This window comes from Chelonia mydas, chromosome 10 (assembly GCF_015237465.2).
Source record: "Chelonia mydas isolate rCheMyd1 chromosome 10, rCheMyd1.pri.v2, whole genome shotgun sequence".
Classification (NCBI taxonomy): domain Eukaryota; kingdom Metazoa; phylum Chordata; order Testudines; family Cheloniidae; genus Chelonia; species Chelonia mydas.
Window position 1 is genome coordinate 48,006,398 of NC_051250.2, and position 24,419 is coordinate 48,030,816.

Genomic DNA, 24,419 nt, shown 5'->3' on the forward strand with positions numbered 1-24,419 from the left:
CTGTATGTTCTGTCTATCCATTGAGCAGCAGAGAGAGGCTTGCATTAGCATATGCCATTTCCTTCCGCTGCTGATTCTTTCATAATTAAGGCCTTGGTCCCAGACACTTGGGCATCTGCTGAATTCCCCTTTGAAGTATGTCAGATTTTGTGCACCTGACATTGGGCATTCAGGCCAGCCGTTGGGTAATCTGGATGCACTGAGTCCCGGTCACACTCCAGCCCCTAATACACATCCCAAAAGATGCTCTGATTGACACCCTTGCGTCATGTTGGAGAAGAGTGGGAAGGAGAAGAGAGAGCTTTGCTGTGGGTGTTCCTCTTTTGTTTTCACCTCTTGTCTAATTTTCTATTCGAGTCATATCACCACTGGCATAACAAAATACAATTATCCGAGCAATGAAAGCAAATATCCCTCCCAGGGGTGATATCCTAGAGTCCATAGTGGTTAGCCAAAGGATCTTCCTTCATTATCCCATGATTTTCCAGATTACACAGATCACCAAGGCAGGGACCCATTAAAGGGGGCATGGGGAATGACATATTAGCTTTATTCTAATATTTGATAATGACCCTTGATTTAAATAAGAGGAGAAGCCATACAATACAGTAGTTGGATTCACTCCAGTAGGCGATGGGAAGCCATTGGACTGACTCACTGGGCTCCTATGGGGCGTTGGTATTTGTCCAGATGGACATGGGGAGGTGATAACAATCAGATTATCTTCCACTGCAATTTTCATCCCACTCCGCCTGCCACCCCCCTCGGAGATGAAAAACAACAGCTGTTTAACAATGCATTTCTTCGCTGCCTACCAGCTTTGGGCAGGAGTGAAGGAGAATAATGCCTGTGATTGACACTCTACTGAATTTAGGTGGGCAGAATTACCAGGGTTGAGACAGAATCATAGAATATTAGGGTTGGAAGAGACCTCAGGAGGTCATCTAGTCCAATCCCCAGCTCAAAGCAGGACCAACACCATCTAAATCATCCCAGCCAGGGCTTTGTCAAGCCAGGCCTTAAAAACCTCTGAGGATGGAGATTCCACCACCTCCCTAGGTAACCCATTCCAGGGCTTCACCACCCTCCTAGTGAAATAAGATACAACAGCATTGGTCTTTGACTAGGCTACCGTGAAGTGGTATCTTCATTGGACCAGCTGGCTATGATGAGCCCTGGAATACCTTTCGTAATGTGGCAGGAGCACCTGGTTCCTATGATGGAATACATGAAGTGAGGGGCGGATGTGGCCACATCTAAACAGGCTTCTGAACTGGGATGGGATGGAAAAAAACGCCATACCAGAATCTGTGAGCAATGTGGAAGTCATGTCATCAACAACTCCTGACCGAAGGGTAGCGAGGAAAAGGTGCAGGTAAATCTCTCTGCCTGCGCAGCCTCTGTCTGTTAGGGTGGCACTATACCATTCAGAGTGTGAGGGGTGGATACCTTCATTAGAGATCTCAATCTGCCTTAATGCCTGCCACGATTTTGGATTCGCTCCTCTATGATTTTGGACACCCAAATTTATAGGTTGTCCTTTCCTTTTCCTACCCTCCCAGACTCCTCCTTCGAGAGCGCCAGTGAGCAGGGACCGGATGATGGAGAGGGAGGGATACCCTACTGGAGTTGGTTTTGCGCCTTTTAGACACAACAAAGCCTGCATCTTAGCAGGGGGTTAGACTAGATGACCCTCGTGGTCCCTTCTGACCCTGTGGTCCTAGGATTCTAGGAGACAGCGTTCACTATAGCAAAGCCAAAAAAACGTTGGGTCGTTTTGTTTTCATAGAAAGGATTCAGAATCAAACACACGGTGTTTATGTCATCACATGTCGCGTGACATGGCCGAAAAATGCACAAGCAGGGAGTCCTTAATCTGAAACACTCATCCTTGCAAAGTCCTCTGGCAAACACCTCATTGTAGACCAGGTGATATTGATATGCGCATACACGAGGCAACCTTTGCTATCCCTGCCACCTCCATATCCAGTATCACAACACCCCAGCCTACTTGCTTGCCTGGGCAGAGCAGCCCGGCAGCCAGTGGGTTACAGTACTCTTTGGTGGACAGCTTGCTCTTCTAGTTCATGTCATACACAAGTCAGGACTCAGTGGCCTGCTGGCTCAGACTTGTAATTTCAGGCCATGGTTAATGCAATGCCACCTCCATTGCTGAGTCCCAGCCAGCCGAGCTGACGCTCAGGCCCCCACCCCCAGTGACAAAGGTGAAGAGGAGAAGGAGGCAGGCTGCAGAGGCAACATTCTCCTCAGACTTCCAAGTTCTGAGGGTGGGAGCCTGCATAGCTGCAAGGCACAGCGCATGCTATCTGAGCCTGGTATTTGTAGATGTTTCCTCAGCCCAGCATGTTCCGAGAAATGTGTGAAAATTTAAAAGAAAAGGAATTATAATAATAATGGGAATAATTAAAATCCATCCAGCTCCTGCCAACTTGGCCCTTTCCAAACCACCATGGGATTCCTCTGTGTGTGTGTGTGTGAGGGGGGCGGGGGGACTCATTGGGAAACAGCCAGGAAGGTACCAGTCCAAGGCCAGGACAGCCCCTGCTCAAAGGGGGATGGCACATGAATGTGGAGGTCTCTCAGCAGCTCCCGCCGTCCTTCAGAGTTTGGATTTAATCTGGGTGAGGAAATTCCTTTCTCCCGCTTCCTACCAAAACAAGGACACTGCCTGTGCCTGGCACAGCCCAGTCTCACCTGAATTCCTGTAACCCTCAGTGATAGAGAGGTAGAGCCCCTGTCTTGGGGAGAAGCCCCTCAACTCCAAGGTCAGCTTCCAAAGAGGAGGCAAACAATGAGAGGTTAAAAACTTGGGTACCTACCTGAAAACTTGCCCAGGGTTAAGCTCTGTGGCCTCCTGTGCACCATGGGGCTAGACCAGGGGCGGGCAAACCTTTTGGCCTGAGGGCCACATCAGGTTTCCAAAATTGTACGGAGGGCTGGTTACGGGAGGCTTTGCCTCCCCAATCAGCCAGGCATGGCCTGGCCCCCGACCCCTATCTGACCCCCCCCCCGCTTCTTGCCCCCTGACAGCCCCCCGGGACTCCTGCCCCATCCAACCCCCCCCGTTCCCTGACCGCCCCCAGGCTCCCTGCCCCTAATTGCCCCCCACCGCCCCATCCAACCCCTTCCTGACTGCCCCCTCCGGGACCCCTGTCCCCATTCAACCCCCCTGTTCCCTGCCCTCTGACCACCCTGACCCCTATCCACACCCCCACCCCCTGACCACCACCCCGAACTCCCCTGCCCTCTATCCAACCCCCCTGCTCCCTGCCCCCTTACCACGATGCCTGGAGCACCAGTGGCTGGAGGCGCTACAGCCACGCCGCCCAAAGCACCAGGAGAGGCAGCTGTGTGACCCAGCTGGAGCCAGCCACGCCACCGCACAGCACAGAGCACCGGGTCAGGCCATGGCTCTGCAGCTGCGCTGCCCAGCAAGGGCTCGCAGCCCCGCCACCCAGAGCATTGCACTGGCAGCGCAGTGAGCTGAGGCTGTGGGGCAGGGGGAATAGCAGGTGAGGGGCCAGGGGCTAGCCTCCTGGGCCAGGAGTTCAGGGGCCGGGCAGGAGGGTCCCGCAGGCCGGATGTGGCCGGCGGGCTGTAGTTTGCCCACCTCTGGGCTAGAACAAGATTGGGACATGATGCCAGAGCTTGGAAGTACAGCTATAATGGCCAGTTGTCACTTCAGTGATTTCTAGTAGTAGAGAGGGGGGTGAGCCAGATGGGTTGGGCTGGAGAAGCACCAACAGCCTCTCTACCCTCCCCCAACCTCAGGAACTGCACTTCCCAATGTGTCCCAGGCTCATAGAAGGGATGGCCCTTTAATCTGATAACCCTGAAGGAGGAGTACAGCGGGCAGGTAAGAGTTGCAGATGCTAGTTCCTCTTTCCCACAACAAATGCTAGTATGTCAAGAGGAAAGGGTGAGTGAATCCCCTTTCTGTGCAGAGGAGAAGCTAATGCCTACCTCATAGGGGTGTTTTGGGGTCAACTGTGACTTGGAAAGACCCTTTGGAGTTCCTTGCATGGACAGTGCTGTGACATAAGGCAAATGCAGACCACCATTTAATATCTCGCCAAAGCAGTGCTGCCCTCCCTGTCCCAGGCTCACAGGGTCATCTTTAGGCCCAGGCCTGAATCCAGGCTTGGCTTGGAGGTGAGAGTGCTACCAGATTAGCCTTGCTCATGCTAAATTTACCACTTCCTAGTGATGCATGCACAATATTGGCCAACCACAGTGGGGGAGTGGAGGTGTTGGGTATGCCCTGGATAAGGTGTCATGGGTGTACCCAGCTCCCCTGCCTCATAATGCTATACCTGGGGTCATAACTATCGAGTTGGATGAACTATTTGTTTCCAGTATCAGGCATTACAAAACTAGCCCTTTTTAGCTGGCTTGAATGGATTATCATTCTCTTCTAGTGTATCCATGAAGGATTCATGGAATAATTTGACCCGTTCATTCGCTGTTTGTCTTTGGTGGTGTGCTGTTGGCCAGGTGAACCACATGGTATTGGTTCTCCTCCTGGATTGGACAACTGAAACATTTTGAGAGAGGAGAATAATGAATAACAAGTTCCCAGGACAGAGTTAAACATGAATAAGTTCTAAAGCTCATGAAGCTTTTGGGATTCATGCACTTTCCCAGCCTCCCCCTGCAACACTCACGAGTATTGCCCCGCCAGTGGGAACCCACTGATCTCTCGTGTTTATTTGCTGAGGGCCAGGTTCTGATATCCTCACTCTGGTTTAGCGGCACCTCGCTCTTCTGGGACTGCTCCTGAAGAAAGGCAACACATGCAGCAGGAGTAACGGGATCCGAGTCTGGCCCACAGCAGTTTTCCAAGCAGCCCTCTTCAGAATCAACTGCATCTGGAGAAAGAAAACCCTGTTCTTGAAACACTGGGCTGCTGTTTGTGGCATGAGCAGATGTGTGGGGATTGTGGGTAATTGCGCCTCATTAAGTCTAACACAGACCTTTATATATTATGTATATTTTTCTCAGAAACATAAGAGCCCCTTTTTTTCTGGAGAGCTATGGCACTGCTTCCTCCTGCCGGGAACTAGACCCAGCACTGTCTGCATGTGGCACTCCCATGGGATCAAGTCATGATCTGCATGGGGCCTGCCAGGTGTGTTAACCCTGGCTGCTCTGTATGCCACCAAGTGTGGAATACGTACCAAAAGCGGGACATTGGGAGGTGTCACTAAGAATTAACCCTTTAATAACTCTCTGCTTTTATGACATTGATGCGGGGTGGGGGATATCGACAGTGGTGAGGGTCCTCTCAGCCTACGGACCTCAGCCTGATATGGCTCAGGATTTTCTAGCCCCGTCTGGACGTCACTTCCAAAGAGCAGCAGCACAGTCACCTGCGAGTCATTGAAACTGGCCAGCAATTTCTCCCAGCGTGAGATCTGTTCTCGTCCTCCCCGCAGTTCCAATGCGACGAGCCATCGTCCTACCATGGTAAGGTGTGTGAGACATGCTGCTCTGGGGGACAAGTGGGGCTCGTCAGGCACTGTTGAAGATTCTGGGTGGGGCTCATTGGGTGCTGCCATGGTTACACAGGGCTTGTCAGTATCAGGCTAGGGCATGGGTTACAGGTGGCTTGTTAGTATCAGTTGCTGCCATGGATATTGCGCAGGGCTCAGCACAGGCATCAGGTGCTGCCATGGATTACAGACAGGGGCCCATAGGGCACTGCCACTGGATACATGTGAGGCTTCTTGGGGATGTTGGATATTACTGTGGGTAACCAGCAGGGCTTGTTGGAAGCATCACGAGTTATAATGGGTTACCAGCAGGGCTCGTTGGGGGTTACCGTGGGTTGGCTTGTTGGAGGAGTCGGGTGTTACTGGGGGTTACCGGCAGGGCTTGTTGGAGGTGTCGGGGGTTACCGTGGTTTACCAGCATGGCTCATTGGGGGTGTTGGAGGTTACCGTGGCTTACTGGTGGGGCTCATCGGGGGTTACCGTGGGTTACTAGCAGGGGTTATTGGAGGAGTCGGGTGTTACCATGGGTTACCATCAGGGCGAGTCGGGTGTTACCATGGGTTACCGGCAGGGCTCGTTGGGGGTTACCGTGGGTTACCAGCGGGGCTTGTTGGAGGAATCGGGTGTTACCGTGGGATACCAGCAGGGCTTGTTGGAGGAGTTGGATGTTACCATGGGTTACTGGCAGGGCTCAGCGAGGGCATCGGGTGCTGCCATAGACTATGGGTAGGATACTTGGACACCGCTAGTTGTGTGCTGCCATGTATAACCCGCATTTCTTTTTTTCTTATTTCCTGGTGTTCAGCCAGCACATGAGCTATGGGTAAAGCTTGGCGTGGATGTTGGGCATTGCCACAGACTATCAGTAGGCTCACTGTGAGCTGTGGGGGAGCCCAGGCTCTGGGCATTGTGGCAGGTTACAAGCAGGGCGCAGTGTAATTGCTGGTCCCGCCGCATGTTGTGGGCCAGGCTGGTTGTGCTCTGTATCACATCAGGGGCTGTCAGGAGACACACTCGCCTGGGGAGCTAGTTCACTGTACTCTTGTCACCAGCTGGCATGAGAGGGGCCTGACGTTTCCCTGGGCTGCTCCCTTCCTAAGCCGCTCCCAGCTCTGCTTCCCCAACTGCTCCAACCATCCATCATGGGAACAGCCTGTCTGCTCATCCCAGCCTGGCACCCAGCAGGTGAGCGGCACTCCAAACGCCTCCTGCTCCTGGGCACGGGCTAGCCTGAGTTCGCATCTCTCCAGTTCAGCTCGTTCCAGCTCTCTCCAGTCAGATTCCCCCCACGTCACCCCTGACGTCTGGCTCTGACAGTTCAGTAATCAAAGCAACCATACCCACAATATCAGCATAATCTAAAAGAGGAAGCCTGGCTGGAGGTGATGCTAATGATAGCCTGCTGTGATATAGACAGCATTTACCTCCCTCCCCCAGCATCCGCACCTCCTTGCAGGAGAGGGTTGGCTCCTACCAGGACCGATGCACTGTGTGGGGACAGGTCAGTGCTAGGATTAGCATTCAGAGATGGGCCTGAACTGAAGCCCTGTATCCAAATGACACCAGGCTGTGAGGTGGAAGCGGGGAGGAGGGATTGAACTTCAGGTCTGGCCCTGGTACATAGGATTCAACACGACAAACCAAACCCTAGGTCTGAACATCATCCCCAGCTTTAGGGGTGGGCAAATCATCTGACCTCATCATGAATAGCTCCATTAGACCTGAATAGACCTGAACCCTCCAGCCTCCAAGAGCTGGAAAATGTGGGTAACTACCTTGTTAACCTGTAAGCCTATAGTCGAAAGCTTCAGAATGGAAGGAGCACTCTGCACCCTGAGTTGTTGGAAAGGAAAATAATGTCTATAGAGTGCCTCATTGACATATGTTACATACCCACAACGCCACCAGTCACACTTGGAAATCACCCTAACTGATCTAGACTAAGGCCATGTCTATGCTACCACTTATTTTGACAAAACTTCTGTCACTCACCCCCCTGAGTGACATAAGTTTCTCCGGCCTAAGTGGAAGTGTGCACAGCGCTATGTCGGCAGGAGAGCTTCTCTCGCTGACATAGCAACCACCACTCATGGAGGCAGTTTTATGATGTCGATGGGAGAGCTCTCTCCCATTGGCATGGAGCGGCTACATGAGCAATCTCACAGTGGCATCGGTACAGCTGTGCCACTGTAAGCTTGCTAGTGCAGACATGGCCTTAGACTTTGGTAGGGACATGAAATCTGAACTCCGAGGCAGAGAGAAGGAAGGCGTTCTCTTCCTGTGGTAGGAAGTACATCTCCAGGTAGCAAGGACTCTGCCCCAAGGTCCTAGATCCTCTTGGCTTCCCCCTCCTGAGGATCCTGTGACACAGAGAGGACTTCTCAGCGGAGACAGTGCAGGGTGGGTTCCCCAGCAGAGACCCATGGGGCAGTAACAGAGCTGGGACAGATTCAGTGAGGTCCCTCCCTATCCAGCACTTAAATTAAGCTGAATCACAAAGCTGGGTCAGTCGGTGGTGCCTCAGGGTGGGACTAGGCAAACAGCTTCAGCAGTGCTGGATCTGGATCTTCAGAGAGAATTGCCCTTAGCAGCTGGACTACTGCCATTCAGCAATCTGAATTGTGAGTGGGATTTGCAGTGGGTGGATTGACGTGGCCAGGGAACTGCTGCCTGATGGCCATTCAGAGAGGCTGGTGGGGTGGGAGGAGAATGGACTCCTGCAGATTTACAGAGGCCTTTAATCCTTATCTGAGTGTTATAGTGTTGCTGAATTTTCCTAGATTCCCTAATAAATATCCCCTTGTTTTGAGAATGTGTACAGGTGAGCAGGTACGGGGTGTTCTGCCTGCTAAGGGCAATTGGAGGAAGATTTACTTATTTTTCCAAAGATCCAGGTGGGGGCTTGAGCCAGTTTTGTTGCTCATCAAGTGGGACCATAGACATATTCAACCCAGCCCTTCTTGCTGTAGTTAACCACCTGGCAGAAGAGTTACAAAATTGTTTTCCCTTTTCACCACCTCCTTTTCTCCCAGCTATCCCTAGCCGTGTCATGGACAAGGATGGTCCTGTGATGTGTGAGGCCCAAGCTGCCCAAGGAGAGACTCAGGCCATGACATGTTCTGGTGCTAAAGGGGAAAATGGTTTCTCACAACACATCTGGAGGGAGAAGTAGGTCTGACCCCTGAGCTGCAGAGCCTGCATGGGACTATAGAGCCCTCAAAGTATGGGGACCTATGGCCAGCTCTGGATCTGGACCAGAAGTGCTGAAATGCCATGAGAAAGAAGCTATTTTCAAGGTATTTCCAGCCTGTCTGGAAGCAGAGGGAACCTCAGCAGAAATTTCCAGGCCAGCTCTGCAGAGCTCAGTTGTTTCAGATAGTTTGGATAACTGGCTTCTGAACTCACCATTGCATCTCTGAGCTGAACCCAATTTCCCAAGCTCTGGAACTTTGCCTCACCTAGCAATAATGGGTGGCTTTGAAGGGGAGGACTTGGGTGCTATTTACATATGTGTGGGAAAATAAAGGCCAGATAAGCTGATTTGGCTTCTGTGATACAGGATGGGTCTACCTGCAGCAAAGCCAGGCTATTCACTGTGGTGTGGATTATTTGCATTTCCTTGGCTGTACAGATGTCATGTGCACCCCCATGCCAATCCCATGGAGAAATGAGGTGTTGAAGTTTTGGCCACAACTCCTAGCAACAACTCACCTGCTGCAGGTCTGGTGAACTTCCCTGGTGGACCTTTGCAATAAGGAGAGGCTAGCCTAAGTAGCTCCCTACAGGCCTTGCCTGTGGCACTTCGAAGCGTTCCCTGAGAAAGGGGAGCTGCTAAATAAAGGGACCTCCATCAACGGCTCTGTGCTGATCATGGGTTAACAACAAAGCCAGTCCCTTCACTCAGCCTCCACAATGATTCATTCTACTCCTTAACACTGCCATCTAGTGGGCAGTGTTGAGGCGTGGAGTGAGGCTGCCTTGGTATGCATCTCAGTGGGTTTCAGACTACACCCTCTCAGCTTCCGGCCCACGCTTCCTCATTAGGGGCCTGATCCTGCTACCACTCGTGTCCGCAGTAAAATCCCCACCCATCTGAGCAAGAGCAGGATAGAGGATAGATTGTTTTTAGATTCAAATTTACCTCCATCCCTCATGTACTTGATGTTTTCTTGCTTTTCCTGCTGTGTTATTTTATCAACGCCAGAGTCATTAGGAAAATCACTAGACTGAAGTTGTAGAAAAATGGGATTTATGCAAAGGCAATTGATCCCACGTCATTTCCAGCTTCCGGTGCTAATATTGTGAGGCCGGGGCGGGGGAGCATTTTGTCTCAAGTTTGGCAGGTCAAAAGCATTGATGCAGGATGCTCCATGCATCCCCATTGATCTCATTTCCCTGACACCGTACCCCCGCCCCCGCCCCGACTCTCTTTCTATCCCTCTCTCGCCAACACATTTCTAAATTACAAATGCGCACATATCCTATTTCTGTTTATGCTCCAAAGTATCTTACCTCCTAAAACCCGCCTCTTCTCATTACGAAGCCCCAGACCCCCTCTCTCAGAAGTGTTGTCATTACTATTAAAGATGTGTTAGGTGTCAACAGCATGTTCTGATCTGTGCAAGACAAGTCAGCCCCACCCCCAACTTGGAAGCACCATAGGAGCAAATGATGGTGGTAATACAGTATTGTCTTGGTCATCTGCTAGCAACAGTATCATCTTGGTAATATATATACAGGGTGCGCATATTACATCTTTTGGTGGATCAAGATGAATTAGGTGGTGTCTTCTCTACATAGGCCTCACCCTGCTCTGTAGAAAATACTATACTGCGCCATCCATTTCAATGGGGCTTGTAAAGCAGATATCAGACTCTTTTCCCACCCTGAAGAGCTGGCAATCTAAACTGTTGTTTGCCGTGGGTTTGCTTGGCTTGCATAATTCAGATTGTCAGCTCTTTGGAACCGGAAGCATGCTTTGTCTATGTTTGTAAAGGGCCATTTACATTTGTGGTGCTGTTTAAATATGCATGATAATAATAATAGTAATAGATGTTGATCTTGTGTAAAGATCTGAGACCCACTGAAAAAGACTGCATTGAAGATCCCTTGACCTCAAAAGTGAAAGGGTTGTGTGTGCACGCACATACTGTATATACTGCAATGGTGATCTTTGGTATAGCGAGCACATCTGTGCTTCATTTGATCTGTATTCTTATATTTATCATCTGTAATATCCAAAGAGGGTGGATCATATGTAAGAGGGGTGTGTGTGTGTGTGTGTGTGTGTGTGTGTAAGGGCACAGAGCTCTGAGCAGAAATAACTGAAGTTATTATAGGTGATTTAAACCTAGTCTGGCAAGTCTTGTCTTCTTCCGTTTGTTTATTTCATTTCAGTTTGCAGGGATCCTTTGGGAACACACAGGAGGATAACAATCTGTATCTATGCTGGGTCTGAGGGTGACTCCTGGGCAATAGGGCTCAGCCCATTCTTCCTGGGAGCCAACCAGGGAACGCCTTACAATTTGCAGGGACCTAAGTTAGCTGAGGGAGGATTGAGGTGGTAACCTCTGACTCGGCTGCTGGAAGGAGTGCTCAGCCTCCCCTCCTGTCACACTGGAGATGGGACTGGTGCCGGGATTCATTTCCACTCTGGTCCCGATGTCAAAGGAGGAGTCTGGGTCAGCAGGTAAGATTGCAAGTTGTTGCACAATGGCACAGAGCCCTCATAAGGGCAGGGCCCCAAACAGTAACTTTGTTTGCATTTGCTTGAGGGAAGCGTGTGTGGAGCACCTCACTGTCTGGGAATCTTAGCCCTTTCCCATATCCATCAGTGACTCACTTACATGGCTTGTGGATTAAGGCCAGATGATTATTATCGAAAGCTTCTGCAGGCAGAAATAGCCATCCAGGCCCCATCTAGAGGCTCAAGTGGGAGTTGGGTAGCCTGGCAAGCAACTTTGTTGGCCAGTGCAATGGGCAGTGGTAATGGATTCTGAATGCAGCTGCCCTGCCTCTGCCCCTCTTTGGCTGGAAGGAAGGTTGCTGTGACTGGGGATTGTTACAGGGCAGAGGGAAGGCAGAATGGTAAAGATCCCCAAAGAGCTCTTCTGGAGGGGAACAGGAAGTGAAAGTGCACATTAGAAACAAAGTTTGTATCCATTATCGCTGGAGAAAACTGCCTCGGATGGAAGAGACATCATTAGACAAATCCATGAATATTGTTATAATAAGACATTCTAGCAGAGCGCATATAAGCAGAGGGCATTGCTATGTCCACTGAAACCCATTCTTTTTAAATGTAGCAATGGACAAAAATCAGAAAGTTTCGACATTTGGTTCCAGTTAAGAAGCCAAAACCTGGAAGCTTATTGAAACCTCTGAAACTTTGGAGTTCACAACAGTGCCCAGATCCCTCCCTCTGACATGATTCTGCCTTTAATAGGCCCACTGCTGGTGATCAGTTGTTCCCATGTCTTCAGTGGGCTGCTCTCCTCTCACAGCAGGAAGAAGGGAGATGCCCCCACAGGCAACCTCACGCTGGTCTGAATGTGCTGCGTGGCTGTAGGGAGCTTAGCATGAAAGGTTCAGTGGGGGTTGGAATTGATGCAGAGGCAAAGGCCACCCCACATTTTAGTTTGTCATGGCTGCCTCCCCATTTCTTACAATGACAAACTTAGCATGCTACATTCTATGTAACACCCACATCCACTGTAAGCAGAGGGTGTTGTACTGGCTTCAATCCATTGTCCATTACATGTGTCAGGAGACAGTATGGTCCGGTGGAGCCCAGGAGTCAGGAGATGTAGATTCTGTTCCTGACCTGGACACTAACTTACTGTGTGGTATTGGAGCAGGTACTTAGCCTCTATGTGCCTCAGTTTCCTCACCTGTAAAATGGAGGTAATGATATTCCTCCCTTTTGCAAAATGCTTTGAGATAGCTGGAACATAATTGCTAAGGAGGGCCCAGTTAGTAGAGCACTGCTCTAGGGCAGAGGTTCTCAAACTGTGGTCCGTGGACCACCAGTGGTCCACGAGCTCCATTCAGGTGGTCCGCAGATACTTCTCTCTAAGGTGCACACCTGGGCGGCCACACACAATAGAATGAAGGGCCACCCACCTAATTACTGGAGCCATGCAGGCGTGGCTCCACTAATTAGGTGTCTGGACCCTGGAGAAGACGCACATGTAAGGTGAGGGGGTGGCCTTGGGGGGAATGGGAGGTAGGTGGGAGAGGGCAGTGGGGTGAGAAGAGGGAGTGGGGGGAATTTGGGACGTGCAGAGCTATGGCGGCCAAAGAAAGAGGCGACTTTCCCCAGCTCCAGGGCTGTGGCTGCCGGGGAGAGACTCCCCTCCTTCCCAGGCTCAGCTCTATGGCTGCTCTGGTGGGGGAGAGACCCCTCTCCTTCCCAGCTCCAGCTCAGGGGCTGCCACGGCAGGGGAGAGAGGGCACATCCATTGCATTAGAAAGATCAGACTACTGATATTAAAATATGAGTTGTGTGCTTTTATTTGTAGAACAAAAAATGTTAATTATTAAGGTTTTTTATATATAGCGCTTTTATCCAAAGCGCTTTACAATAGTTAGCTAACAGTACAAACAACATTTGGAAAGGTCATTAAGTGGTCGGCCGAGAACCTCAGCAATTTTCAAGTGGTCCACAGAAAAAAAAAGTTTGAGAACCACTGCACTAGGGCTCAGGAGTCCTGGGTTCTAGTTCCTGCTTGGCTGACCTTGGGCAAGTCTCTGTGCCTCAGTTTCCCCATCTGTAATATAGAGCTGATGATATATTGACCTCTTTTCTAAAGCATTTTGAGATCTATGGCTAAAAAAGTGCCATATAAGAGCTGGGTATTATTTTTCCTACCCTGTGTTATAACCCATTTGTCCATTATAAATGAAAGGTACCATATCAGAATCAAAGTCCTGCTCATTGCTCTCAGCAGAGCCCTCTCTAGTCCAGGTTTCAGAGTAGCAGCCTGTATTAGTCTGTATTCGCAAAAAGAAAAGGAGGACTTGTGGCTCCTTAGGAACTTGTCAGAGTCTGGGATCTGCTGGGAAGTTTCTCATACATGTGATCTTATCAGGGTGTTTGAAAGATGTCAATTCCTACATTTTCATTCCTCTGATTGTTCTTCCCTGATCTCCGCTCCGCCTCCCCGCAGCCTCGCTGGACTGTGCATACGCCACATTAGCACCCTCTGTTGGAAAGCAGAGACAAGGCCGATCACTTGTGAAGCTATTGTCAAGGAGGACCGGGAGCGTGTGAAACTTCTTAGCTCCCAGCGATGTGACCGGCATAGCCATATCAGCCCAGCACTGGCCGGAACTCTTGGGACGCTGGTCTCGGAGCCGGAATCCAGGGAGGAAGCCTAGCGAACATGGGCTTTGCGGTTGGCCTACGTGCCCAAGAAAAGCTGGCACCTCCTGGTGAGGTGAGGGTGGGAGAATCCTAGAGCCAGCACCCTTTCCAGGTGAGGGGTGAAGAGAAATGTCCCACTCCCAAAGGATATGTCCCCTTTAACTCCCCACCTCTGCTATCTTCTGTTGGCAGAGTGAGCATGCCCCTGCAGGGCACCCCTCCCCCCACCCCGCCACCCCAGAGGGGGAGCCACTACCAAGCCGGCAGGAGCTGCCCGTGCCAGAGCCCGGATCTGGGCACGTGCGCTGCAAAGCTGCAGGCCAGGGGTGGCCCAGGCAGAAGAGTCTCATGGCATCGCCCCCAAGCAGCCAGCCCCCCTGCCTGGGCTGGGCTGGGCTGTGCCCGCCTCTGCCCGCACCCTGCCTTTTCCGCCACTCGCCGCCTTGGAGTGGGAGGGGAGGCTGCTATTGATTGCGGGCGCTCAGCCTGGCTCCGCCAGTTCTGCCGGCAGCCTCGGGCGCTCTCCGGGCTCCCAGCTGGCCACGCCCAGTGCTCTGGGGCCCCGCCCACCGCTCTCCGCCCCCGCTGGAGCTGGCGCGCCCGCTCGCGGTGTGTCCGGGGGGCCAGCCCCCGAGGAGGCTCGCTTCGCCACAGCGCTACGTTCAGTCGCCGGCTCATCCCCGCCCCGCAGTAGCTGGGGCCGGAGCGCGAGTGGCGGAGGAGGAGCAGTGGGGGGGCCGCTTATCCCGACCCCCCCCCCCCTTTGTCTGGGTTTAAGGGAGGCGATGCCTCCCCCTTCCCCCCGGAGCCTCAAGCCCACCTTCCCACCTGCAGGAGCCGCGCTGGGGGTGCGGACAGCAGCTCGCCCTTAGAGCCCAGCGGGCTGCCCGGACCCCAGCGCCCCCCACCCTGGACCCGGCTCTCGGCCCGGGAGGGGGGCTCGGCTCGAGACGGAGCCCGCAGCCTGCGCGTGCTGCTGCCTTTCGGCGAGGAGAGGGGAGCTGCCTTGCTGCAGGTGGATTTGGGGGCCGGGGGAGATGCCATTTCTAACCGAGAGAGACAAGCGGCGAGAATGAGATGCAGGTAAGAGCTGGGGCTGGGGTGGCCCGGGACTGACGGGAAGGCGAGGCTGGGCTGGTCGTGCCCAGGCTCTGGGAAGGGGGAGTTGGTCTATTTCACTTGCCCGGCAGCAAAGAGGCGAGCTGCAAGCCTGGGGTCTGTGCCTTGGATTGCAACCTTCCGCTGGGAAGTTTGTACGTGTGTGCTGGGTTTGGATGGATGGGGTGAGCTGTGTGTGTCAATATGTGGGGGAGGATGCCCATTGAATGGGTGTGAGAGCGTGCTGGGTTTTTGGTTGGGTGTGTGTTGCTTTTTTACTCAGGGTGTATGTGTGTTATGGAGGGCTAGGAGTTTGTGTGGTGGGTCTTTGTGTGGAATGTGGGTATGTGCGGGGCTGGATCGTTTAGTGAATGGGTGTGCAATTGTGTGTCTTGGCCCTTTTCATTATAGGGCTGTGTGAGCAGGAGCGCATTTTCACGGGAGGGCTGTGAGTTTTGTGTCAGTGTTCTAGGAAGGGTGTCAACTGGGGCGGGAGAGAGGGGTTCTTTCTCCCAAGGGTGTGAGTTGGGTGTGTTGGTCCTTTATGTGTGTGAGTTGTGTGTATGCATGTTGGGTTGGGTTGTGTAGTGTGTGCTGGGTTCTGGTGCTACAAGGGTTTGGGTTGCCAGAGCCCAGCCAGCTGCCTCTGCCCTTGTGCTGGCTACCTGGCAGCAGGAGTGCTCTGGCTTTTTCTGCTGGCTCTGCCCTCATTTTCCTTCTCTTCTCTCCCTCCCCGCCGCCCCTTCCCTTTCATCCCCTCGCCTGTTTCTCCATTGTCCTGCATTGCTGGGCATTTAATTTCCCATATTGTTCCCTTCCCCCTTGTCCCCACTGTCAATCTTTGGGGGTGCAGCACTGGTTGTGCCCAACTCCCCTACCACCACCACCACCACCAATGCACCCTCGCTGGCTAAGGAGACTGATGCCAGCAGCCATCCTGAGCCAGGTCCCAAGATACCAGGGTGACAGGCAACCTTATAAAAACCTGGATAGACAGACAAACGGATGAATGGGTCAATGGGGCTCAGCTGTTAGCCGCTGTTTTCATCCTAGTCCAGCTAATAAACTGGTGCTTGGCTGTGCTGGGGGGTGAGGGGAATGAGGTGCTGGGTTGCATGGTAATATGGGGAGCCTGTCTGGTCCAGCTAAGCAGATGAGTTAACTGGACTGGAACAGATTACACATTCAGGTGGGGTGTCATTGGGACAGCGCTACCAACCAGGGATCAGCAGAGGCTGATACCAGGGAGATTAGCCTGCAGTCAGAGACAGGCAGTGCAGTCTGAGGCATGAAGAGTTAATGTCAGGTGGGATTAGCCTTCAGTTCCAGCTACTTCAGCTCTGGGGCAGGGCAGTCAGGGGTGTTCGTGGTTAATTTCAGCCTGGATTAGCCCTCAGTCACCGAGAGCTTAATACTGGGGCAGGATTGTTGGGGGACAGAAAGGGTTAATTTCAGGAACTCTAGAACTGAGGGCTAGCTCAGCAGGGTGGAAAGGGTTAATTTCAGGAGGGTTGCCCTTCAATTCAAGAGGCACCAGTGTTGGGGAAGGGGTTAGAATTGTTTTATGTTAGGAAAAATAGCCAGCCCTCAATCATGGTCTGATGATAGTGTCAGGGGAGAGAAAGGGTTAATATTAGAGGGGCTCAGCCCTCCGTTCCCGACAGCCCAGCATCAGGGCAGGGAGGGCTGCTTGCAGGGAATTCAGCCCATCCTGGATGGGGCTTCTCTAACATAGGGGCGTAGCTGGGATCTGCCATGCATGGACAGGGGGTCCAGACTCTGGTGATACCAAGGGGAAAAGACAGTAACCCCAAGGGAGGAGCCCAGCCTGGCTGCCCCCTGAATAGAATTTTCCTTTGTTGTTGCCTTTTTACATTTGTGGTGCTGATCAGATTTTTCACCTTTCTGTCTCAGGGAAGTAAAAATATTCCAGAGCCAAAGGTGTTGGCCACCATGTGCTCAGGATGCAGGAGCTTGTGGGCTCAGAGAACAAACAGGAGGTTTGCTATTTCGGGGAAGACAACTCACTCGTGGGTGGGGTGGGTTTGTGCATGGGTGGGGTGAGAGAAACCGCTCAGAGTCCTTTCACGGTACGTGCTTGTTGGATCGCAAAGACCTTGTTCTCTTGCCTCCCTCTGCGTGTGTCTATCTGAGCCAGCCATCTAAGCATTTTTATCACCCGTATAACCATAGAAGCTAGACATCCTTCAAAAGTAACATCCCCTTCCTTCCAGAAGCAAATAGCTTTGTATTACAGTTCTGCAGGACGTGTTTGGGCAGCAGCACCGGGCATGGAGCAGAGTGGGAGCCACCAGCCCTGTGCTATAGTCATGGCAGATGCTACTCTCGCTTTCTGGAATTCATGCACTTGCCCAGAGCCTGACCAAGGAGAGGAGCTCTTGCATTTGATCAGCAAAGTTATGGTGAAACACTGGGTGGGTCAGGAAGCAGCGTGAAATGCAGGAGCTCTGTAGCTTTGCCCAAGATTGGCCTCATCTCCTGTCCCCCCTTCTCAGTTTTACTACCCCATCTCCAGCTGCCCCTTTCCCCTTCTTTCTATGCAAACCTCAAAGCCAGCCCTTAGACTGGGATTTCCACAGCTGTTTGTACATCTCCCTGCCGAACACCTTCAGTGAGGATTAACCCTGTCCTCCCCATCCAGCTTGTCGCAGGAGCAGCAGCTCTGAGCTCTTTACAGCTCTGACATCTACATACAGCAGAAACTACAGTGAGGACCACCATTCAAATCACTGCCAATAACTAAGTAACTGGGCAAAGATGGGGGGCTGGAATGATACACCTGTGGACTTCAAGGTCGTGACTCAGGCATCCCCATGCTCCACTCCTTGAAGAATGGGATTACAACACCTGAAAGATCCAAACCCCTGTAAGATCAGGTCCCCCCAACATCTGTTAATTGCATTCCTCAAATATCTGAAACTCCAGTGATCCAAATATATTCAGTGTCCCTATCCACACACTCCTGGCATTCCGATAATCAAGGCAGGTATCATCTGAGCTCCAACAATGGGACCAGTGGCCCTTAGGAGCATGTTCTGTTCTCCCTCCCTCCCACCACAGCTCATACCTATCAGTACAATGTTGCTTGAACATCCCATGATGCTTTACTTCTAGGGTTATAGGAACCAGTTTCACCCATCACTTGAGGGCGAAGGGTTTGATGGATTCCTGTCCTTTCCCCCAGGATTCATGGTCTTCCTCCTGCTACCCAGGGAGCCTGTCTCCATTTAGAATGTCACAGGCCTGCACGTGTGTACACGTGCAGTGAGATTGTCTTTCTTTTAGGTGGTTTGGGCTGGGGACAGGACTGGAGGAAGAAAAGAGCAGGCCTGGTGGGACTGGCATGCCAGAAGGCTTTTCACTCAAGATTAGCGCTAACCCTTCCTCCTTTGCCTTCTCACATTCTCCTTTCTGGAATGTATGATGCTGGGAGTTCACTGTTTGTCTACAACTGAGGGGAACTGATTTCGTTCTGAAGCTTTGAAACTTCTCTCAGCCTTTGCTCTCTTTGGCCATGTCTACGCTGCAGGTGCTACAGCCTTAGTGTAGATGGTTCCTACAGCAAGCGAAAGGTTTTTCTGTCAATGTAGGTAATCCACATCCTCAAGCGGCGGGAGTTAGGTCAATGGAAGAACTCTTCTGTCAACCTAACCACTTCTATGTTGGGGGATTTCACACCTCTGAGCATCCCCATTGCTTAGGTAGCAAGTATTCTGCATGAAGCTGGTTCCTTTTCTCCTTGCTGTGATTCTAATTAGGCCTAAGCAGCTCTGAATTGAAGGAAAATGTGGAAGCAGAGGTTGGAAGGTCCTTCACTAGTACTGTAGAAGTGTTGGAAGATGTCTGGTTGGAAGCTGGCCTTAGTTTTGTTGTAGGCTTGGAGGACACCTGCCTGAACTGGAGGATATTAGACTTGATGCAGTCAGAGCACACACAGCTGGAGTTGTTTAGAGGACTTGAGGAGGAGTGAGGTTTTCCAAGCCTCAAGAAGAGGAATTAATTACAGAACTAATCATTAAAAAAAGTCTAATACAGTTACTGTAATTACACTGTAGTTATACTGCAACTGTAATGTAATTACTTTGTGGTACCTCTAATTACCAGTGTTTTATATGACTGGAAGGTTAACTGCATGACTGAATTACTTAAAACTCCTTTCGTTTCATACTTAATCCATTTCACTGTAGTACTGCTGAAGTCACACTGTTCGGTACATGTAACTAGTACAAAATCCTATAACTTGAGGTTTAATTCTATAGGTTGATAAATCATTTTATAATTGGGCTATAATTGCAGTGTTATAATACCATAATTACAGACATTGTATTATAAAGTGCAACTGAAATGATGAGGGTTAGATTAGGATTAATACGTTTCATCCGGTATTGCCTTGTGTGTATGCCTGTCCCTGCTCTCTTGTGGAGCTGCTCATGTATAATGATTCCCACTACTGGCTAGGCTTGTAGGGCTACTGTAATAATCCATATGCTGTGTACATCAGACACAGTTGTTATATCTACACCTGGGGAACTGGGGGTAGAATCCTACTCCTTCAGCGCCAGAAACTCAGGCCTCTGCCATACCATCTAAGGACAGCTCCTTTAGGCACCATTCATTAGGCCCCTTGCAATCTCAGTGGGACAGCGACTGCTCCTTGACACCGGGCACCCTCAGTCTGCCATGGCGTGGCTCACGTGCCGCACAGACGCCCATGGTGAGTTTGGAAAGCGTGGACATGGCCAGTTTGGATTTGATCCATATGTAGTGACCCTGTGCTGTACTGGTCTCTGTATTATTGCTTTCTACTACGATACGATCAACCCATTGTCCTCTGACCGTTCTAAGCCCTCCCTCTCCTTAGAGGCCTGGGTTTGCTGTGGCGTAAGTCCCAATTCCTTTGCTTTCACCACGATGAGTGGCGCTGCCCACTGTTAGAGTGAGACAGCATTGATCCTGTGCCTGGCTGAACGGGGCGAGTTGCTCTTTTCATTTACCAGGGAGTGGCCTGAGGTTTTTTAATATCATGACTCGCTCTTGACAGTTTTGTGATATATGTGCAGATGGCTCATGTTAGCCACAGTTACATAGGTGCCGACTCTGTGGGTGCTCCAGGAAATTAGTGGGTCTTTAGCATGGGCACCCAGCTCCCCTTTTCCCCCCCAGCGCCTCCCACCTGTCAGTGGCCTTGCCAATCAACTCCTTCCTTCCCTCCAAGCACCTCCTGCCTGCCACAATCAGCTGTCCTGTGGCATGCAGGAGGTGCTGGGAGGGAGGGGGAGGAGAGAGGGCTGGGAGCGGAACTGAGCAGAAAGAGGTGGGGCAGGGGCGAGGACTTGGGGGAAGGGGTCGAGTGGGAGCAGGGCCTGGGGCAGTGTTGGGGGTTCAGCACACCGGGGGCCCGGAGGAAGCCAGGGTCTGTGCACAGTTATATGCTATATGTTGCTTGTGGGGTTGCCAAAACATGTCCACCCCTACAGCTCAGGTGCACAAAAGGTTTCTGCCACTGCCATCCACCAGGTTCTAGAGTATTAGTAATGAATAAAAACCTTTCCAAGTCACACAGAGTGCACAAGCCACATCCATCTGATGAAGTGAGCTGTAGCTCACGAAAGCTTATGCTCTAATAAATTTGTTAGTCTCTAAGGTGCCACAAGTACTCCTCTTCTTCAAGCCACATGGGTGTGTGGCAGGGCCTTTCTGTGGGTTCAGCACCCTTTTATTGTGTTGTGTTTTCATTCTCCTGCGTCTCTGTGTACAGCTCCCATCCAGGAGTGGATGTACCAACCTACCAGGGCAGAAACTGTTCCTGACCCAACCAGAAGCAAGAATCACTGGAAATATGCCAAGAAAGCCTTGTCTCTTGGATTTTCTGGTCTAGTTTTGCAAATTCAGGATTTAGATCATTCAGATGAGCTGCTGATGTTCCTGGAGCTTATCCTAGCTCCCACACCTTAGAGGAGGAGCCAATATGACAAAGAAGGGAGGTAGGTCATCCAGGGCATAAGATGGTCCAGGTGGAACGTGCGTTGCTGGCACATGATTTATTGTAAATCCTGGTTTTGCAACAGATCCAATGTAGTCAATGGGAATTCTGTGTGTGGAACAACTGAAGAATTGGACTCTTGATCTGTGAGTCAGCTCATTGCCTGCTACTCAGGTGTTTAAAATGCTTCCTCTAGATTATCCTGGGCTTGTCTGTAAACAGTGAGGCTGTGGTCTCCCACCCCTAACATAATCATTGCAATTTTCTTCCTCCCTTTCATCCCACCTCCCTCTATGATAACAGCTCTCAGGATGTACCTGGACCTATAGCCCCCAGGCTCATTTATGGGTGAGCATCTAAAGAACTGGCTTCATATTCAATGGTCCTGAGCACCCATAGCTCCCATGGTGTCCCTGCCCTTCAGTGGCAGTTGTGAGTGCCCAGCATGCCTGAAAATCAGGGCATGGATTTAGATGCCTAAATAGGGAATTACGCACCAAGTTTGGAAATGTTGGCCTCTAGTTTTAGTTTGGGGTCGAAAAGCAAAATATGTAGGCCAGCGTTCTGCTGTTACGATTTGGGGAGCACCCACACAGTGCAAGAAGACAGAAGCCCTCCCACAAAGAGCTGACCCTCCATATCCCCCCTGCCCATGTGGGCTCTCTGCATTGCGGATCGCAGCACGGGGAAGAGCTGCCTTGCCTGGGCTGCTATCCCCCCTCCCACACAGGAGCGGAGTGGGGAGTAAGCTGCATTACCGGTTACTTTTCTGCTGGAGCAAGGGGAAGCAGTGTCCACGTTGTGATTCTGCTGCTTTCGGGGACAGCACAGTGCTCCATAGCAGCTGCAGCAGAGGGGGCGAGACGGCTCAAGAGAAGAGCGGATGAGCAGGAAGGGGCAGGGCTGGGAAAGGCCTTGAGGGCAGGGACAAGGAGTTGGAGCTCTGGGCCTGACTCTGCTCTCATTAAAGTTACCGGACAGATGGATCAAGGAAAGGCTCAAACGTGGCACCCAGGTTACTGCTGGGTAACGCGAAGGTGATGGGTGCTGTTAGCAATGACAGGGGATGGGGTCTGGGGTTGGGAAGAAAGACTGGGGCTTGAGCTTTGTCCATGTTACGTTTCAGCAGATGGTGAAACCTCTAGGAGCTGATGTGCCATAACGTGTGATGTGAGGGTCCATCAGTGCTCCTGGGCATTGCCATTATTGGCCCATTCTTCAGGGATGGGAGAGGTGGAAATCCCATGAGCTGCTGAAGCTGAGTGGGCCCAGCCCTCTTGGAATCCAGTTCAAGTCTCTAGCAGAAGGTGCAAGCAGATCTCTGGGGGTTTCAGCTGAGTAAGTGAACCAAGCAACCCAATCCCTATTACCCTTCCTGGAGGGTTAGCCCTCAATTCCAAAAGCAGGCACTCCCGTGGCAGAGTCCCTGGGTGTACCCTTCATTTTCCATCCTGTTCCACTTCACGGAGGGGCATTGTGGAAGGGGAAGAATGAAGGGGGTGCAGGGAAGCTCAAAAGAGGGCATCCATCCCCATCCCCTACTATTTACTCACACCCTCATACATACTGTATAAAGCTAGGGGAGGTGTCAGGCAAGAGAGTTGTCGGTAAGAGAGTCTCAACTCATTACCTGCAGGTCTTTGTCCCATGGCTCTGGACAAATGGGATGCTCTCAACAGAGGACACCCTACTGCAACATGCAGTTATTCTCAGCTAGAGCTGCGTCCATTAGAAAATTGTCCCCCTCAACTCCTGGGACTGGCATGGTGCTGGCTTCTCTTGCAGACAGAGAAGGGGTTTTGGGGAGCAGGCCACCAATGTGACACTCTGTGCTATGCCTCCCCCAACCCCAGGAGTTTTCTAGGTGTATCTTTGCAGGAGAATTCCTAGGGGCAGGAAGAGAACATGTCCGAATGCCCTTTGGGCTGGCACTCTTTTGGCAACGTGGCCACCATGGTGAGGCTCAGTATTCAAACACTAAATGCCAGTCTTGAGGTCAATGATGATGGATATTGGTGGGGTGAGGTTTGCGGTTTTTTCCTCCTGGCCCTTTGGCCAGCAGTGTGTCCTTCCAGAATGAGCTGGCACTGCTCAGCTCCCATTTTGGTGTCACTGAGGCTGCTTTGAGCATGATGGTTTGTGGGCTTCGGTTTCTGCTGTGACCAAGAGCCAGCCTGACCCTTTGCCCAGAACTCAAATTGATCTCTGAATGCCAGCCATATTTTTTCAAAAGTTCCACATAGTTAATTTTCCCTCCTCATTATTCTTCTCTTATTGGTTAACTACATTCCCTAGTTCTGGAAATGCGTCTGGTGCTGCCAGAATGTGCTGAGGTTGCCCTAGCTGGGAAGTACCAGCAATCTCACAAGAGTTTCAGCCCAGTTTTGCTGGCCCATGAAATTCTGAGGAGGATCTTTCTAGGCTGTGATTTTTTCCAAAAGTGCCTAAGTTACTTAAGAGCACAAATCCCATTGATTTTCAGTAAGACTTTTGCTCCTAAGTAGAGCTGGTTGGGAATTTCTGTTAGAATGATTTTCCGAAGGCAAATGCAGTTTGCACAAAATCAAAATTTCCCCAACATGTTTGGTTTTGAATTCAAGAAAACATTAAACTGCATTTCTCTTGTGGTGCAATGCCTTATGGGAGTTATTGTTCAGGCCCCCATTTTCTCCTATGGGCTGGACTCCCTTGAAGACTACACCTCCCATAATGCAATGCAGGTCCAAGCTGTGTGGTGTGTCATGGAAGCCACATGACTTGGGGTGCCTTATCGGAGCCGTAGTCCAGCCCAGGAGCCTGCCCTACAGGGGAGAATGGGAATGTCTGTCTCATGAGCTACAGCTCCCATAAGGCTGTGGGGAAATGCAGTTTAATATGGCACTGACTTGAAATTAAAAGTTTTGGGACAGTTCAATAAACCCAAACTAAACATTTTGATTTCGGAACCTTTTTGACATTTTTCAATCAAAGTTCTTTTGGAATGGAATTTCTATTCTGTGACATTTCAAAATTTCAACATTTTATCCTAATTTGAGGTGAAAACAAATGTTAAAATGTCAGAACTTCCCACAGGACAGATATTGCAAATTCCCCTCAGCTCTCCTCCCAAGTCATATCATAGAATCATAGAATATCAGGGTTGGAAGGAGGTCATCTAGTCCAACCCCCTGCTCAAAGCAGGACCAATCCCCAATTTTTGATCCCTAAATAGTCCCCTCAAGGATTGAACTCACAACCCTGGGTTTAGCAGGCCAATGCTCAAACCACTGAGCTATCCCTCCCCCATAGGTGCTTCAAAATACTCCATCCCTAAACTTTTAGATACTTACATGAACTGACCCTCTAGACCTTGTGTGGGCTGCCCATTCTGTAGAATCTGATACCCTTGCGTAGAATATTACGTTCCTTCAGACCTAGTTCCCTTGCAGTCAATGGAAGC

At 51.0% G+C, this 24,419-nt stretch overlaps 1 protein-coding gene across 3 annotated transcripts in view; it reads left to right on the forward strand.

Moving 5' to 3' along the window:
- The window catches only part of LINGO1 (leucine rich repeat and Ig domain containing 1), a 450,166-nt gene that overhangs the window by 388,114 nt on the left and 37,633 nt on the right, over window positions 1–24,419 (forward strand). Inside the window, exon 1 of one of the 3 annotated variants that reach the window (XM_007068371.4) lies at window positions 14,229–14,961. The exons of the other annotated variants lie outside the window; for them this stretch is intronic. Coding sequence (XP_007068433.1) covers window positions 14,956–14,961 — 6 coding nt within the window. The 5' untranslated portion in view covers window positions 14,229–14,955. Of the gene's footprint in view, window positions 1–14,228; window positions 14,962–24,419 lie in introns of those variants that run through there. 3 annotated transcript variants of the gene reach the window in all.